General features: G+C 40.7%; 1 protein-coding gene and 1 long non-coding RNA gene across 2 annotated transcripts in view; one reads left to right on the forward strand and one right to left on the reverse strand.

Annotated features, from left to right (window-relative positions):
* The window catches only part of EPAS1 (endothelial PAS domain protein 1), a 77,951-nt gene that overhangs the window by 51,079 nt on the left and 7,988 nt on the right, over positions 1-18,884 (forward strand). Inside the window, exons 3-11 of the mRNA XM_062571925.1 lie at positions 1,062-1,213; positions 1,819-1,903; positions 2,430-2,548; positions 2,655-2,857; positions 11,068-11,174; positions 15,888-16,035; positions 16,787-16,995; positions 17,329-17,516; positions 18,366-18,476. Coding sequence (XP_062427909.1) covers positions 1,062-1,213; positions 1,819-1,903; positions 2,430-2,548; positions 2,655-2,857; positions 11,068-11,174; positions 15,888-16,035; positions 16,787-16,995; positions 17,329-17,516; positions 18,366-18,476 — 1,322 coding nt within the window. The remainder of the gene's footprint in view (positions 1-1,061; positions 1,214-1,818; positions 1,904-2,429; positions 2,549-2,654; positions 2,858-11,067; positions 11,175-15,887; positions 16,036-16,786; positions 16,996-17,328; positions 17,517-18,365; positions 18,477-18,884) is intronic.
* The window catches only part of LOC134138373 (uncharacterized), a 60,077-nt gene continuing 46,952 nt past the window's right edge, over positions 5,760-18,884 (reverse strand). Inside the window, exon 3 of the long non-coding RNA XR_009957872.1 lies at positions 5,760-7,945. This is a non-coding gene — a long non-coding RNA (uncharacterized LOC134138373). The remainder of the gene's footprint in view (positions 7,946-18,884) is intronic.

An 18,884-nucleotide genomic window follows, 5' to 3' on the forward strand; every position in this document is an offset into this window, starting at 1 on the left:
CTGCTCCTACACAGAAACTTCTCTGTGCTAATCATCGGCAAATCATCTCCTGCAGGCTTCTTGTTCGTGGAGTTTAAACTTTTAGCAATCTTAACATTTTGAAGAGAGGGCAAGAGGCAATTGCCTGCAGAGGAAAGCCAAAAAAACACAACAGTGAGGTGATTAACCAAAAACCACAAATGCTTTCATAAATATGCCAGCGTGGCTTTAGGTTTCATCGCAACAGTAGCCTGACTTCCCCAGGAAAAGATAAGACGTGCTGGATTCCTGAACCTTCCTCTACATGCACAAACATATAGGATGCAAGTAGGAGAGGGAGTCTTTTCTCCTGGCTGGACAGGAGGTAGGTAGATAGCAGAGCGTGTCGGAGTTCAGTAGAGCGGCACGTAAGGAGTTCAGAAGTCTGCAACTGAAAAAGCAGGTATCAGGGAATGGATGTGTGTTTTTCCTGCAAATTGTTGAGATGAGTTAGATGAAAGGGAATTTCCTCAAAAAGACGCCAAGGGAGACATTTTTATACTAAAGACATTGTTAACAGAGGTCTCCCTAATGAGAGAAGCCGTCGATAAAGTATTTGAACTTCTTAGGAAACTTGAATTCATGTAAAAGCCTTTTGTTAGGCCATTTGCTAGGAATGCACAAATTTTGCTTACCTTCATTCTCTGTATTTGTCGGGAGATATAAAGGATGCTTGAGGCCAAAAGAGTACATGCTAAGATTATGTGTCTCCGTGTCTGGTTATATATGTGTTAACATAGATTTAGATACTGAAAACAGATCTTGCAGAAACACGCATAATATAAAGTGAGTAAAGAGGTTATCACATATATTTACCAAAAGGTTTAGAAAAAAATTCTTCTGCCTTTCTAGTAGTATGGATTTCCCTTCACATACTATACAGGTTGGTTTCTTCTCAAGAACTCTCCTACCAGAATGCTATTATAGAAAGGAAGTTATAACAGCAGAAAAGTATTTTATTGTCTTTTTTATTGGATGTGATTGTATTGAAAAATGGTAGCTAGAAAAGCTGAAGTTTTTAAATGCTTTTGTCCTTTTTTCAGTATGCGCTGACAACGAGAATGAACTAGAGGCAGACCAGCAGATGGACAACTTGTACCTGAAAGCTTTGGAGGGATTTATTGCCGTGGTGACACAGGATGGAGACATGATCTTCTTGTCAGAGAATGTCAACAAGTACATGGGTCTAACCCAGGTAACTTGTTCCCTAACACTTTCCTACCTTTGTAATACAATTCCTAGAAGCTAGACATATGCCTAAATGCAGAAAAACAGTTATGTGTCACTGAAAAAAAGGCTTGCCTTCCTAGATCCTGCTGTGGAGAACAGAATGGACATTTTTATGTTATTAAAAGATAGCCAAAGTTTTCAGAGGATTTTGATCAGATCTCATGTGCTGTTTTGCGCACCCTATTGAGTTGCCAATTGGATGTGGCTGTGGAGTCAATGTAAACAGATTAATTACAGGACACACGACAAATTACTAATAAAGAAGACTGAGTTAAACCTCACTGTGATCCACTGCACACAGCAGTGGTCAGACTTAGCATGTTGTCTTACTTCCTCTCTCAAAAATTTCGGAAATGATCCTTCAGCTGTTATCAGTACACTTAGTTCTCCTGACTGGTTTGTTATAAATAAGTAATATTTAGAAATAGATAAATGAGCAACTGAAATTGTCGTTGAAAAATAAGGATTTCCAAGAAATTGTCTCAATGTTCCGTTTTACTTGTTTTATATTATCTTTTATGTATTAGCAGTTGCTTTTTTTGGCTAAATACTGTTTTTATTTCTGAATAGGTGGAATTAACTGGACACAGCATTTTTGACTTCACTCACCCATGTGACCATGAAGAAATTCGAGAGAATCTAAGTCTGAAAAATGGTAATCTTGAAAATACAAAAGAGTTGCTGTTTGCTTTTTAAATAACCAAATGAAGTAATTGGCTGATAATGGAGATCTGTTACTCCTGGTAAAGAGAATTTTCATTCCTGGAGTAATCATTAACTGTTATTCAGTGCTTTGCAAATTTGTCTTAGTTTTGTTTTGCCAAATATGCTTAAGTATGATACCAATGAGGACTGCTTGTCCTTAAACAGGACTTGGTAAGGACTGTTTTCCTTTCATCAAGTTAAGATAGGCATAATGTTTTCACTTGTAAATGTTTGCAAAGATTTATGTGCTGTAAGCTAAAACACAGGTTTAAATGCACAGTCCCACATAAGTTCCACTTAAAGTTTCAGATCTCAGATTTAAACTGTACGTCATAGGTCCTTGCATCTTTAGTGGTGTCTGCAGATAAATTATCTCACAAGTAGTCTATTATTACTTACAAATCTTTCATGCTTTTAAATAGAAGGAATTAGGAAGCAAAAGTGAGAAGATTCATTTTTTTCTTTTCCTTATCTAGGTCCAGGCTTTGGAAAGAAAAGCAAGGAGATGTCAACTGAGCGTGACTTCTTCATGAGGATGAAATGCACTGTTACCAACAGAGGCAGAACTGTTAACCTCAAATCTGCCACATGGAAGGTACCACATTTTAGCTGTAAAAAGTGTTACTGATTTAAAAAGACATTTTGGCTTGTAGCAAAAGTACATTCTAAGTTTGTGTCTCATTCAAAAATCATTATTTCAGGTTTTGCACTGCACTGGACAAGTTAAAGTATATAACACTTGCCCTCCTCACACTCTGTGTGGGTATAAAGAGCCTCTTCTCACCTGCCTTATAATAATGTGTGAGCCTATTCAGCATCCTTCAAACATCGATATCCCCCTGGACAGCAAGACCTTCCTGAGTCGCCATAGCATGGACATGAAATTTACTTACTGTGATGACAGGTAAACTCCACTGATCGTTCCTTTTCGTGGCTGTTTCTACCTTCCCAAACAAAACAAGCAGCCAGTCCTTCGAAACTTTCTTACTGTGTGGACCTGGTAGGGAAGGACTGGAAGAAAACACATTCTATTACCAACCAAGACAGATACTCAGTGGCTCACTTAATCCAACTCAAATCTCAGTTTAGGAAAAATGGTACTCTTGCTGTGTTTCCTCCTCGTTCTGAGCGATGAGCTCAAATTCTTTGGCAGAAGATGAGAAAATTTAGAGTGATAAGCATCATAGGCCTTAAACTGAAGAGTAAAGAGCATTTTTGTAACATTTTTTTAGAGAATGCCTCTAAGGACGTGCCTTACAGACCTTAATCAAGGACAGTTTTGTGGTTGATTTGACACAAGATAACATAATCAATTAGCTGGAAAATACTTTATTCCAAGATTAGCTAAGAATTGCTAAGGAGTCCAGAGCATCTGCAGCTCTGCAACAGAGTTACGATCTCCTGCTCAGTAAAGAACAACCTTTGCTGGTTATCTCTCTGCTTCTTTTAGTGATGACATGGAGGAGAAGGAAAGATCTCGGGTCAGGTGAGAGGCCTGTGTCCTCCACTCCCCCATGCCTCCCTCAAGTGAAAATATTGAGATCTCCCTGCATAATTTCCCTGGGGAACTCCATGGCGTTTCATACCGTGTGTCTCCTCTCCCTGCCTAAGTGTTACAGGACCCCTCTTCCCAGTGAGTGTGAGTGAACCAGAGATCCCTTCCAATGCAACTTTCTCCTGTCCTGTCTTTTTCCAGAAAGTCTTGCCTGTCCTACCTTTTCTAAAGTTTATGAGATTTTCTCTGAAAGTGATGTGAAGTTCTGGCTAGTGGCACTAGTCTCCGAGAATTCAAAGCTGTTTGCAACTGCTGACATCCAAGGGGTTGCCAATGGGATTATACTGAATGGGATTACGTATGCTTGAACCTCGTGAAAAAATGGCAGGACTCAGACCTGAGTTATCTCTTGTTCTTTTGGGGATTTTTTTTAACTTATTCTAGGCAAGATTATTGTTTTAAATAATGTGTTGAAGCAACTGTACAAACTGGTAGGGTTAGCAGCTGTGGATGAATGCAAGATTGCAAGTGTGAAACTTGTGACTGATCTTCTGTCCTCTCTGAGCATCTAGCAGCAAATATGTTGTAAATAGAAAAGTACTGTGGATTGCACCAGGGGTCTATTCTGCTCTGATAAGTAGAAGGTAATTATATGAAAGCGGGTTAGCCATTCTTTAAAGAAAACTGCTAGGATTCTCAGAGAATAAATACAATAACTGAGATTTAAGACACTGTCTCCAGGAAGGTACAGGGGACTACCCTTTATGTGTACACATTCAGGGTAAAGAAGCACTCATTTTCAAAAGCATTCCCTATAGTGCACACAAGAGCAATATTTATATACACACAATTATGCATAGAAAAATTTGTTGATATAAATTCTGAACATTTTGACGTGTGCCTGAGGAGGAGGCAAACCTCGGGCACCTCCCGGGTTCCCCTCAGCGCAGCCCTGTGGCTCTCTGCTCCCGCCTGGAAGGATGCTGATTTCTCTCCAACGGAAGACACCTCAGTAGACACATACAAGTGCAAAACACTCCGTTGTTCTTATCAAATTTGGTGCTGCTAGACATATTGCATGAAAGGAACAGCTTATGCCAGGAATGTGAATGCAGTCTGAAGGAAAGCTGAGGAGAAGGGGGAGGAAAAATAGCATGTGCCAGTCAGATGCCTAGACCCTTTTCAAAGTACTCTTGCCTTTCCGCAGCAAAGAAGTTTCCCTTTCCTCATTTTGAATGTGTGATGCACTATCCTACTTATTTTGCCCTCCAAAAATAATTTGTACCTGTGGGCCTATGACTCTCCTGTGGCTAAGTGGAATATGCTGGTGTTCTTAAAAAGCCTTAGTGAGGCATTGGACCTGTAAAGAAAGGTTTTTGAGACACAAATATTAAAAATAAGGTCCACAATTCAAGTTGCTGTTCTCTTAAATGCCTGCTTCTGCCATTAATGGAGAGCCATTTAGAAACATTCCCTTTCTCTGCTTATCTTGGCTAAGTGGTTTAAAGGAAGGATTATTTTAGCCGTGATGCAGAAATGCTGATTGGTGGTACAATTCAATAATCCAAATAAGGGTTTATTTCAGCTATACAGTGCTTTTGTGTTGGGGAAGATCTCTGGTGAGGGTGATTTTAGGCCAAAAAGGGGGCAAGTCTGTGTATAAAAGGAATTTGGTTACTTTGGAGGCATAACTGATGCTAAGCAGTGTCTTCCTGTGTTGAGCCACTTGGGCAATGGGCAGTTAGAGGCAGAAAAGCCACGAAACAGAAGTGGAAACTGCGTCTGAATTTGATGCAAAATACGCACGAAATCGCCCCAGCACGAGCAGTCTGAGCCTGCATGGTTCACCCTTAACAAGGGAAAACCGAGGGCTGTGTTTGGGCGGACACCCGGGCTTTGCAAGCACAAAGGATGCCATGGCATTGCGGGCGCGATCGGCTCTTCACCTTGACACAGCGTATTCTCTCTGAGGTGCCCGAGCCGGGGGGAAGCGCTCTTTGCCTGTAATTGCTTTAGACAGTATGCATGAGGGGAGAGACAGATAAGGAAATAAATCTATCCCAGACACTGGGAGCAGATTAGAGGTACGCGCAGTGATGCCAAAGGTTGTGTCACATACCACCCGTTTCCTGGCACTGAGGTGCTTAAAAGCCTCTGTTGGCCTTTGCTCTGATGACATGATTGATTTGGAGAATTGTATGTTCATGGTTACAAGAAACCTAATTAGTTATACTCTTTTTGCTTTTTCTTCATTGGAACATTTTAAAGGAGGGGGTGAGGAAGAAAAGGGAGAGATGGAGGATGTGTGGTGATTCAAAATAGATGCGTTTAGGATTATACAAAAAGATGCAATTCTGGTAGTGTCAATCCAAATTAGGAGATTCTTCTAATATGAATGTACACGTGGAATCCAGTCTATGCCCGATTGAAAGAAAGCTGTGTTGTTGTATTGTGTTTCCAGTTCTGTCCATGTAAAACAGAAATATGCAGGTTTAGGGCCTTACATAAGGGTTTAAAAGTCAGTTAACCATTTGACCTATATTTGGAACACATTTTTAAATTATGTGAGACTGCAAATCCTATCGAGATGCCAGTGATGATATCTGAAGCTGAAGATCCTCGTTTGGCAAAACTAGCTCTTCACAATAAGCAGGAAAAGCTTTTTTTGTTAATAAACTTTATTCTAGATAGACCACATGAGTAAGAGAGATTCTAAGTTCTGGTGAAGGTTTTAATGTAGCCATCTAGTTTCTTTTTTTGACCAGCAAAGCAGATACATCTGAAACCGGACAGCTGTCCCTCTGAGCAGTGGGCAGGGGTCTCAGGTTTTTGCATGTTTTTGGCCTGGGTTAGAGTGGAAGCAGCCACAAATGTCTCCACTTTTTACGGCCTTTTGGGATTATCTGGGGCTCCTTCTCAACAGTTAATTTAGGTACTTAGTAGGATTGCCAGCCTGCTAGAGTGAGCTGCACGTTGTTGTGGCAGAGTGTTTACCCAGATTTATCCCAGAGGAAATGTGTGTTGGGTTTATTTTTTTTTAACTCATTCTGCTTTAAAAGTATAATTTTTTTTGTTTGTTCCTGTCAAGACCAATTTAACTTCAATAACTTGGTAACAGGTTGAATAAAGAAAGACTTTGTCTAGAGTTCCACACCCTCATGCGCACAGTCCACATAAGGCCTTAAGAATATATACCTAGTTATTTTTTATGAGCAGTAAACATTACAGTAGTCTTTCACAAAGAGCCTGACCTCTCACTCCTGTTACTTCTTATGATACTATTTTAACTCAAGAAATGGTATGGACTAAAAAAGCTTTGTATTCCTGTAAAGAGACAGAAAAGCACTAAAGCCCAATTAAAAAAAAAAAGTAAAAAAGTAACTCATTTCTATTTCTAAGAAATGTAATCTTTGAAGCAGTGAGCTTTGTATATGTTTTGCCATGTCTCAGAGAACTAAAATGAGCTAAAGTCACACAAATTCAGAAATAGGATTCAGATCATTTGTTTCTCCATCACCTACCTTAAACACAAACTTTGCCTACACAAATTGGATGCCTTCCACCTCCCAAGAAATTTCAGTTACCCTTAAAGATGGATATATTAAGAAAAACTGAAATACAGTGCTCAAAAAGTATTTAAATAGTGGTAGCTGGGACAGATCTGCACTTGAGAGCTACTGCCCATCTCTTTAATGTGTTTTCTGAGATTTTGACCACAGTTACATCATGGTGCCAAATTTAGCGAAGTGCCAGTTGGGTGAAATTAAGATTCTCCCAACGGTATTTGTGTTTTTAGAGGAGAGTGGTTAACAGGAGAATAAACAGCCTCTCAGCCCACCTGTCTCCTTCAAGTAAAATTACTATTATTCTAATTAGCATCAATTTAGTTCTTATAAATGCAAAGGCAACACAAAGCCTTGCACGGCAGGAATGCCATCCAAAACCACCAGACAGTTTGTTTTACGGTTTTGTCATTCCACAGCTCGCACAGAGACCGATTTTTCTCTCTAGTGTCCCGGTAAAAGTGAAGCGTCCTGTGCTCTGAACTCAGGTTTCGTAAACGCGTGGTCCCACGGGCCGTATCCGTTTCCGGGGCTCTTTCGGGTTTGTCCTCTTTCTCCTGGCTCTGCAGCCTGCCTTCTGCTTTGCCCTTGGTCCTCTGCGCGTTCCTTCGGCGGCGCTCGTCCCTCGGAGGCGGCGGTGGAAAGCCTTGGAGGACGCACCTCAGTGGCAAAACTCCGAGCGCCTCTCAAGGGCGCGGAGGCTTTTGAACTCCTTTTTCCCATTTTCGGCCCGCTTAGGCTCTCGGCTGCTTAGGGCTTCTGTGGTGAACTGCCGGTACTTGCTGCTCGGAGAGTCACGGCACGGCTGCGTCCGGTCTGGTTTGCAGGGCTGAGGAGGCGGCAGCCTGGGGGCTCCGAGGCGCCTCCGAATCGGCAGCTTCCGAGTGAGGAGGAGGAGGAGGAGGAGGAGGAAGAGTACAGGAGTGTGTGTGATCTGCCAGTTCAAGTAGCACAAAACAAAACCATTAGCAATTCTCGGAGAGAGGATAGCTGTCATAAAAAAACCCGCAGTATTTAGAAATAAATCTAGGAAACATTTTCAGCCACTTTTAGTTTTTTGGGGTGGGAGAAAGAAAGATGCTATAATTTTTAAAAAACCTGTAAACTACTAAAGAACCCCAGTTTATTCCCAAGAGTGTTTAAAGCTCAGCAGTGGTAGCAGATTAGCAGATTAGTTAACAAGGGCATGGAGGCAGTTTAGCCAATTTTTTTAAAAAGTAGCTTGTTTAAATGAACAATTGATCATGACTGGTATTTCACTATTACCCAGCGTGAGTTTAGAATTTTTCAGTATTGTGTGGACTGAGGGAAGTTCTCTGATACTTTATCTTTGTTTTGTATACTTTTTAGTTGTTTATAGTGTAAGGACATCAACCCATCTCTTGCTATCTTTAATCCAGGATCACATTAGATCTAATTAAATTGGACATCCTCACAGCAGGATCATACCGCAAGTTCTGTGCCGTGGAATGACAAGAAGGGTAATTTTATAGTTATGAACAGATTAGTGAGGAGTAATGTGAGAGGAGCATTGCGGGACTGGAATAAAACATTTGGCACAGAGATTGCAATTCCTATATGCTAAGCGTTAAGAGGCCCTATGCCTCCTCTAATGCACGTTTTTTCCTCCTGCAGTCTCAATTCCCATGTTGACACCCGATTAAGACTGTGGTAGAGTTTTGGGTTTACACTGATGCTGCTGAAAGCACAGTGCTGCTTCTTTTTTTCTCCTTACTTTTATTTCCCTTTTCTTCTCTCCCCTCCCAACCCCTGCTTGACTGTGACCTCCAGATGACGGGATTAAGATTAAATCCCGAACTTCCTGAATTTTAAAAGCCTTCCTCAATGAACTCCAAACTCATTTGGATAGTTTAATGATTCCATGCCATTATCTAATCAGAGGGCTATATTTCCTGTTTTTAAAGACTCTGTTTACACTGCTCCTGGCAAAAGTCTCTGGCCTGTTACATCAGTGCATCCCAGCTGACTGCATAAAAAGAAGTAGCAACTGTGTTTCAGGATCCTCAATTTTATTAGGACTCCTTCTGCATTTGGTGTTTTCTCCTGATGCTCCAGTTCCTATGATCAATTGTGAGAACTTCATTGTGAGAACTTACAGTTTTATTAAAAAGAAAAAAAACAACTGTGGTTTTGGAGAGAAGTTCTATGTTTGACTGGGAGGCAATTTAAAAGCTTAGGAACTTGTCACTGAAAGCAGACAAAAATGCAAATGCAATCTCAGCCTTTTTTGAAACACAATTCAATAATTTGGCCTTTGTTGGTCTAACTCATAACAAGTCTTAAGACTCGTTATTTGTACGTGTGAAAAAGGTTATTTACAATTAGGAAGGTCAATGCTGTAAATACCCGGACCTTCAGAAAGGAAGAGTTTTTGCCAGTTCTCCCCTCCTGATGTGTCAGACACATTATCCAGAAAATTGATGACCAGCAATGGGAAAATCCAATAAAATCAACAACAGTGTTTGCTTAACTAAACCATTATAAACCCAGGCTCATTCCATGGAAAACAGGACAGAGGGTATTTTTCAGCGTGACACAACCAAGGTGTCCTGCGGGTATGAGCTATCGAGTTCTGTAGCAGCAAGGGAAAAGCTGACTCAACACGTTGGCTTTCAAACCATATACAAAACAGCTACATCTTCTTTGTCTTCCTTGCTTGAGGGCAATCTCGGAGATGACTGCCATGCTTTCGTTTTGTTAGTTTTACAGTATTTACACGTCTGTCTTGTAAAGACACGCTTTTGTCTAGCGCGTTGGGCCAACACCACCCTTCACGGGAGCGCGCCCGACTGGGGATGCATGTCTCAGAAGTAGTAACGCAGCAGTGCCGCTCATCAAAACTTGGGGCAGCAGCTGGACCCTTCCCCAGGGAGTCGGTTAGAGCGCAGAGCCCCTGGCCATGCCACCGCGCGTGGCGGTAGCGCTTACGGGCCGAGACGTGACTCTTCCTTCCCAAACGCCCCAGCTTTTCGAGCAGTCAGCTAACTCGTTTGAAGTTGTTTTTGCTGCTGCTCTCGGCAAAATTGCAAGTTATTATTGCTGTTTAGAAAGTAGGAAAAGGCATGCACGAGCATTGCGGTTCACTTGAAACAACAGGGATGTTTCCTTATTTTCCCAGCAGATATGGTATCTTTGCTTCTGACAGCATATAGAGGATTTTGTTTTGTTACAAACCGTATTTCCTGTAAAGTTGTGTGTGACAGTATTTCAAATGTAATTTAGGAAAACCAGACCGCTACTCCCTTACTAAGAGAAAATTGGCTACACAGTTTGATGAGCTCTTTTTATTTATTCAGGAACTTGTGAGAAATCTTGCCTCGCCAGAGCACTCATAAAGGCTCTGAAAACAGTCTAGTTCTGGAGCTCTTGGCTTTCTTTGTATAAAATCCTACTTAGTTTGTGGATTACTCACCCAAGTAACCTAATCCATGAGCTAAAGTTTAATATAATTGAGAAACACTAAATAGAAGAGCGAATTTTTTTTTAACCACCATTAATTTCTCACCTTGCGCTTTTATTTTATTAAATGTAATACCCTTTGTGAATTAACCCTTTTATGTATGTTTTTTAAAATATATATACTTCTAAATCTGATGGTGTCACCCTCTTCCTTGCATGTGTTTTATTCCAAATGATGGTAGTGGGGGATTTCTGTATGCAGTAGACATTTCGAGAAATCTCTTTTGAGAAATGTCATTTTGAGAAAATCACTTTGTAAGCAATGGTTTTCCAGCTGTCATTTTTCTGTAAGAGTTACTATGCAGTAGGCCTGGGAAAATATGCAGCACATGTAATGACTACCCTAAGAATCTTAATTACAGAAGTAGTAAAAGGCAATTTATTCTGAACACAGAAACATTTTGGAGCATGATTAGACATCCTTGATAGCTCCTCATGTGTTAGGAAATTTCAAATTTTTCGAAGTGTGGTTTTGGCTCTGTGAGTCTGAGGACTAGAACTAATAGCTGCTCTTCACATGTAAACATAAGGCTAGGGCAACATGAATTTAAAATGTTTGTTTTTCTCTTAACCAAGAATAACCGAACTGATTGGTTACCATCCAGAGGAGCTACTGGGCCGCTCAGCATATGAGTTCTACCATGCCTTGGACTCAGAGAATATGACCAAAAGTCATCAGAACTGTAAGTCATATTCTTATTTTTCTTTGCAGTTTGCACAAAAAGCACAGCTTCCAGGTTCCTCAATAGGTAGTTGAAAATTTAAACACACCTTGTGTGTGAGGCTGGTTTTCATGTGCGTATATTCTCAGAGGGCAGAATTTACCACTTGCAAGAAGAAGCTTTTGTGCTACCGGGTATGTCTGGCTGAAACTTGCTGCTGATACTTCCACAGGTTTGATTTTGCCATACTTTTAACTAAGTTTGGGTGACAGTTACTCCTAAGAGAATCTCTTCTCTCTCTAAGGGATAACATGGATCATGGGAAAACTGGAAAAACTTTTGAGTTAGGCAATACTAGCTTGACTATCCGATAACCCTCTTCAAAAGGCCACAAAATCACACTTCCTCTCCCTCACATAAGATTTGAATCAAGTCATTTTGAGACACATCTTAGGTTTCGATCCTTAAAGGTGGCACTGTGGTTGGAGACAGCGTAGATGCACTGATGTACAAATGATATTTCCCACTTCTGTTATAACCACTGAACTAATGCATGGGAGATCTGTTGGGAAAGAACCAGTACAACGGCTGTTTCTGCTGTTTTTATTATTGAAAAAAGAAAAGAGCTGCTCGACTGGAGTCCATAAGTGAAAAAAAACACCCTGGAGTTACTATGATCTAGGTTGCTGTGTCTCAGCAAAAAAGCCCATGACTAACATCATATGCCTGTAGGGAGTTACTCCCCCCGAGAAGTATTCCTGTACTTTTCAGAGAAAAGTAGCAACAAAAAATAACCGTTTGACAGGGACAAGGGATATGTATTAGCTATAGTGGCAAGGATACAGGACAGCTTACCGTTGAAATGTTATTTGAAAAAATATTTGGCAGTGATTAAAGTTTATGCTGTAGAACAGTGTTGGTATGACTCATCCTGTTTCCAGAGCTGTCAAAAAAAATATCATACCATACTTATGGAAAGTTGTCTGAAATCTCTTTGTTAAAATTGTTTTTTAGGAAATCTATTTATACTTCTAACAGCAAAAAGTAATTAGTGGTACCCATAGGCAGGGGATATGGCAGGGGGTGCATATCCGACACTGAGTTATCAAAGAGTCATTGTGAGTAATGAGTGGGGCTGCTGCGTTGGTGGTTTCCGATTGCTGAGTTAAATCTGTAAGAAAGGGACCGTGCCAGAGGGGACTGGAATGAGCATTGGCAACCTCTTGGGTAACAGGAGGGAGACTCCATGGTGGCAATGAATTAGATGCGACCACTGAGTCGAAACTCATCCCTGTAAAGATTTCGGGATAGGTTCTAGCAACTGTCTTAAGCAGGCTTTGACAGAGGTTGCTCCTCACTCTGACAATTACCTTCAGCTCACGCAGAGCACAAGTTACATCTAGATGCCATTTGTGGCTACTGAATAGGGCCGTGTCCTGCAAACATGTGCTGTTAGGCATGAGGCCTGATCATGAAGTGGTCAAAGGAAGGTCTAAAGGAATCGGTTACACTATCAAAATTGCACGTGGCTGCTCAAAAGCGCTGTGCACTATGTGGATAATAAAATATTTAGGTTCAGACTACAGTGGGTGATTCCATAGTGTACATAGTACCACATGATCAGCACGGATGATCTCTACTGTTGGAAGGAATGGACCAAACTCTGCCATGCTAAACTGGTAAATGCTGTTGCCCATAACAGGATGGTCAGTTTACATCATCAGCAAATTGGACTCTCTTTGTCATACAGAGTTAAATGTGCCCTGTGTCTTCTAGGACAGTTAAGCTTACCACCATCTTGCTGAGTGACCACAAAGGCAAAGAGGTAACAAGCTGTGACTGCGCAAGGGTCTATAAGTCCTCTGAATAGGAAACTCCTCAGTTTCGTAATGCATGCCAATATTAATGAGATGTTGGCTAGTGCACAGAATAACCAAGCAGGTGTACAGAACTTACTAGTTCTCCCTGGCCATGTTCCTTTATACATTTTATAAAGAGACACGAGTCAGAATACAAAACCAAACATGAAATTCATGTTCACCGCACTTGTATTTTTAAACAATCATTTTTATTAAACATATGCTATGCATTGACTGTATGTTCATGCAGCAGCACAGCCATCAATTCTGACAATGCCAACTAACTGCTGTGTTGTAAAGATGCATAGGAAATAGAGGGAGGAGACACAAGTTTGAAGAGAAGGAGGGAGAGAAACCTCAAATGAGTCTTTTAGATAAAGCAGAATGCACTCCCTCTCTTTCCCTCCAATTTACTGACAAGTCATGCTTATTGCAGTTTTACTATACTGCGATCTTTTTTCTTGAGATGAAACAACAACACGGCATTCAAAAAAGCCATAATAGTGTTTGTGTTCTTGGCTGGAAGCATAGCTGCATATACAGTATGAAAGACCTAATTAGTCTTCATCAAATGGAAGATTAGAATTTATTTGGCACTATTTAGCATACCCAGTTTTTCACAGGTTATGCAAGCAAGATGAAAATCTTTGTCTGATTACAAAAAAACTACACAAAAGATTGACTGCAGAGCTACATTTTCCAATTCAGCAACTAATAGTCTATAACTACTTCCATTTAGGGTCTGGTCTTGTTCCCATTAAAGCTATTGGGAATTTTGCTTTTGACTTGAGTGGGGAGCTGAATGTGACCATCTGGGACATGTCACTTGGAAGTACATAGCAGACGTTTGACAAGCCTTCCAAATGATTCATATTTTTCAAGTGTTTCTCAGCAATTAAAAAACAAACTTTGTGTCCAATTGTCCACCCCTGCCCCCTCTCCCCCCTTTCCTCAGCCAAAGATAAGGCATATAATTTCAGCATATTTCATTGGGCTGTTCCTAATTCTATCAAGATACAGGTAATGTATATTAAATAAGAAAGCAAGAAGTTCACTCTCAAGTCAGAGACTTGTGCACAGAGTTGGTAACAAAGTCAGCGTTTACAAGTGTATTAGTAATTTGCAAGATTACTCCAAGGAGGGATTCTGCTGTACTTTATTATATCAGAACATGACATGCTTCGAATAATAATAATAAAAAAGATTAAAGCAGTAAAAAGCTTCTTTGTAATGCAACAGGCGCCTACACTATGACTCTTATTGATGAGCTGATGATTAGGAAGCAGTGTAATTATGTTTCACAAGCAGAGCAGAACAGTCCAGTTACTGAAACACTTTGAAATGAAAGCCTTTTGATTTTGTTCCACCAGAAGGATTTAATCAATAAAGGTAATGTTCTACTCTATCTAAATAAATGTAGGATGATTAAATACTCAGGAAGAAAACAAACCAACAAACTTCAGCTATAGGAAGAGAAACACAGTAACAATTATCTGCAAAACAGGTGTTACATTTTACAGGCCTGGACTGTACATTTGCATGGTGGTTATGTAGGAAAAACTCCTGTTAAATAAAATAGCTGCTATTACTGACCACATTCATAAGGAATTTTTCTGTACAAAGAACCAAGTTCCAGTCTTGCTTAGTCAAATTATTTTAGTGTATTAGTTTGATGATATACTGTTTTCATGTACAAAACCTTCTTAAAAGGAAAGTTTGCCAAAGTGCTCAGGGGTTCAGTTGTGCCAGTACCCGCTCAGCTTGACTGCTTCTGCTTACAAGCCCAATTCTCAGCAGATATTAGTTAGTTAGTTAACAGTGGTTGCATGCTTCAGCCCTCGTCGTATCACTGTTGATCAATAATATTTTTCCTCAATTGACAACTTTAAATTGCACAACACTATTAATTACTTTTAAGAAAGGGTTGACAAGAGGCACAACGTCATAAAACCTTACATCTCAGAAGTCCAAAACTCCATACTGGAATCTCTTTCTCTTCAGATATTATGAAAAAACTTCTTTGGGGGGGATCATCACCTTTCAAGCACCTTGACAATATCTTAAACCTGAATTGTACTACTGTCAACTTATTGCTTGAGATTCACAAACAGGTCAAAAAATACTTGGGACTTATATTAACATTATTTAGTTGTTTTTCATATGAGTCTTGGCTCCTTTGAGCCTGCTGTCTTCAAACTATTACAGAGCCACAGTAACAACACAGTTCAAACAGCCAGAGAAATAAAATAGTTCAGCCTTGTTTTCTTTATTAGGCAAACAAACAGTCCCTTTTATCACTCGTGGCTTTGATACCAGAGTGATATTATTTCTTCAGCATCATAAGTAAGGCCCATGTCCTGCTAGTAACATCTTCGCTTTACTTGTAACATTGATATCTCCAGCTGCTAACTCCAAGGCACAAAAAGAGGATAGATAAGGATTTAAGCTATGAGACTTCCTGTGTTTTTCCTTTAAATCATCTGGCTCTTGGGAATATGCATCACCTAAATATGGAAACTACTGACTGTTTTGCATGGATAATTTTTCTTTCCTACATGTCATCTTGGGAGCCTAAATTGAGGTGCATCTACAATAGGGGCTTTGGAGAAACTCGCAGTCAGTAGACATTGTTTTGGGGGAGGACAATTAGGATCTTAAATTAAAATAAATGCTAGCTATCTAAAAAACCTCAAATGCCAGCCATCTTCAGTGGCTGATCTTCCCTGTTGTTAAGCAGCCATGCTAACAAACATTTTCAGTGCAATTTCTGCCATTTTGCATAATAAAAACTCGCAAGCAGCCTTATTTAAAACAAGCATTACTTATTTTACTTGTGCTGCTCCGTTATCAATATCTCCCTGCCTTCATCTTTCAGTGTGCACAAAAGGTCAAGTGGTGACTGGCCAGTACCGAATGCTTGCCAAGCACGGTGGATACGTATGGCTGGAGACTCAAGGGACTGTGATTTACAACACGCGCAACCTGCAGCCTCAGTGTATCGTCTGTGTCAACTATGTGCTGAGGTAAGTCGCACAGAGCATGGAAACCCCTTGGGAATTCATGCACTGGAAGGAGCACAGTAATCGAGAGGAATTTTTTTGAAGGGGTTGGTTATTTACTCGGTGGAGGTGTTCTGAAATCAGTTTAGTCATATTTGTTCCTTCTTGTTTACCAGCGTTAGACACTGATTAAAAATGTGGCGTGCCTATTGCCATGCAAGCTGTCAAAATACACTGCAATCTTTCTACGGTCACTGCTCTCCTAGTAGAATGAAGTACAAAACCTGCACTAAAGATTTGGTTGTATAATATAGTATATTTTGTTTTTCCAATACTGTGACAGAGAGAGATAAAATTGAGTAGTAATTGTATCTTGTGTTGCTAGGAAAAGTTACGTTCCTCCTCAAAAAATCAGGACTACAAGATAGTTAGTTTGGCAAAGCTCAAGTATTTTTGGTCATAGATGAGGCCAAAATAGGAAATACTTAATTGAGTGATAGTCTGGGTCATTATAGCCTCAGCTACATCCCTTTAAAAACCAGAACAACAAAGCATTGAGTATTCCCACAGAAATCCTGACCACATTCTCTGCGTCATTTGAGATTGTGGTGCTCAGCAACGCTGGAACCATGCCTGGCCTGTCAAGAGTCTGGCATTCAAGTTGAGAGAGGCCAAAACATTTTTAAAGGCCTGATTTTTAAAGAGTTTATTACCCATGTTATCCACATCTCTTTTTTTTAGAGTGCAAAATGCCTAAAACCTATTTTCTTGTTAGTGAAATTGAGAAGAATGATGTTGTGTTCTCTATGGACCAAACGGAGTCTCTCTTTAAACCTCACCTGATGACGATGAGCACCACCTATGAGAATGGGATCCCCATGGCTGAGAAGAGTGACTTCTTGTTTACTAAATTAAAGGAAGAACCAGAAGAACTTGCTCAGCTGGCACCAACACCCGGCGATGCCATTATTTCCCTGGATTTTGGTTAGTATTTCTATAAATAAATTTTGTGAAACAAAGAACCACAGATGAGCCTACATTTAGGAATGTAGTAGGCCAGGTCTGTTTGCTGTGTGTATAAATCAGCAAAAGTGGCCATAGAAAGCCACATGCTTGCACCAGTGGAAAATTTCTGTGAATGAGAGCAGAATCTGTCTTTCTTGCTGACTAAACAATATACATTAAGCCTATGCCAACTTACTGTCATGGCAACTAGGAGCAGGGTTTATTTTTAATGAATAGCTGCAATTATATGATAACACAGCACTAGATCATCAAGCCAGAAGCATCTATTAATATTGTTAAACCTCCACGCAGGGACACAGAAGTTTGAAGACTCCCCTGCCTTCAGCAGTGCTGTTTTGACACCAAGCAAGCCGTGGCCAGTGGAAGTGAAGAGCCACGCTGCGCAAGGTGAAACACTGACGATACCGTCCTTTACAATGCCTCAAATTGCACCTGGCAGCAGCACTCCAAGTGCAAGCAGCAACAGTAGTTGTTCCACGGTAAGAAGAGCTTTTAAAAAAATTCCAAGTTAAATTTTGTATGTAGCTCTCATCAGTGTGTGCAGATGACACTTCCAAGTTAGCAATCTTGTCTCAGTGCTTATGAAAAGGGCCAGTGTATCTATATCACTGCTGCACTGCATTTTATCTTAAATATCAATTTGTGATGAATTGTATCAATTTGAAATTATCATGTGGGAACTATGCCTACCTTTACACTGCAATCCTTATTTTCTCCCAGCTGTCCCTCAGTAATTTTTACATCTAGTAGCAAAAGTCACTACCACCTTTCACCGAGTTAGCCTTAAATAAAGTGCTGATGTCAGATAGTGTAGTCACAAAGCAAAATTCCTCTAGACCTATCCTCTTTCTGTTTGTTGACTAGAAGCTATAGTTTTACTCCAGGAAGTTTCCCAGCTCCAGCTTTTGAGAGCGGGTCCACAGAAGTTCCCCACTGCAAGAATTAACGCAGTGACTTTCAGGCCATTGCCCCCAAGAGCTGGAGGGCACTCTTAGCAGGCCTCTACTAGATGATATCCAGTTTCAGTGAGGACACTGGGACAGTGCTAAGTGCGTCTCCTTCTCGACAAAAATAATTAATAGCGTACATCTCATGGTGCTGGTCCGAGCTGCCAGAAACATTTAACCTAGCAAGACAGTTAGGTTCCTCTATTAGATGCGATAGATAGAAGTGCACACTTTTGGGTTCTGAGGATCCTGTATACACAGTCTTCCCATTTGCCTTTCATATTAAAGATCTGTTACTGAAGAGCACAATACAAATTGCATGCTGTTAACTGAGTACTGTGGTTGTCTTGCTGCTTATAACGGATTTTTATTTCTGTGTAGCCAAGCAGCCCAGGGGACTACTACAGTTCTGTGGATGAAGATCTTAAGATTGAGGTGATTGAAAAACTCTTTGCCATGGACACAGAATCAAAGAGTCAGTGCAACTCCCAGGTAAGGAACTAAAAAAATCTTCCTGCTTAACCAAGCTGATGGCCTTCTAGGATGGAATGACTGGCTGGGTAGATGAGAGGAGAGCAGAGGACTTTGTGTACCTTAACTTCAGCAAGGCTTTTGACACTGTCTCCCATAACATCCTCCTAGATAAGCTCAGGAAGTGTGAGTTACGACGAGTGGACTGTGAGGTGGATTGAGAACTGGCTGAAAGGCAGAGCTCAGAGGGTCGTCATCAGTGGCGTGGAGTCTAGTTGAAGGCCTGTGGCTAGTGGCGTCCCCCAGGGCTCAGGACTGGGTCCCATCCTGTTCGACTTCTTCATCAGTGACCTGGATGAGGGGACAGAGTGCCTCCTCAGCGAGTTTGCTGATGATACCAAGCTGGGAGGAGTGGCTGACACACCTGAG

Source organism: Rhea pennata, chromosome 3 (genome assembly GCF_028389875.1).
Source record: "Rhea pennata isolate bPtePen1 chromosome 3, bPtePen1.pri, whole genome shotgun sequence".
NCBI lineage: Eukaryota > Metazoa > Chordata > Aves > Rheiformes > Rheidae > Rhea > Rhea pennata.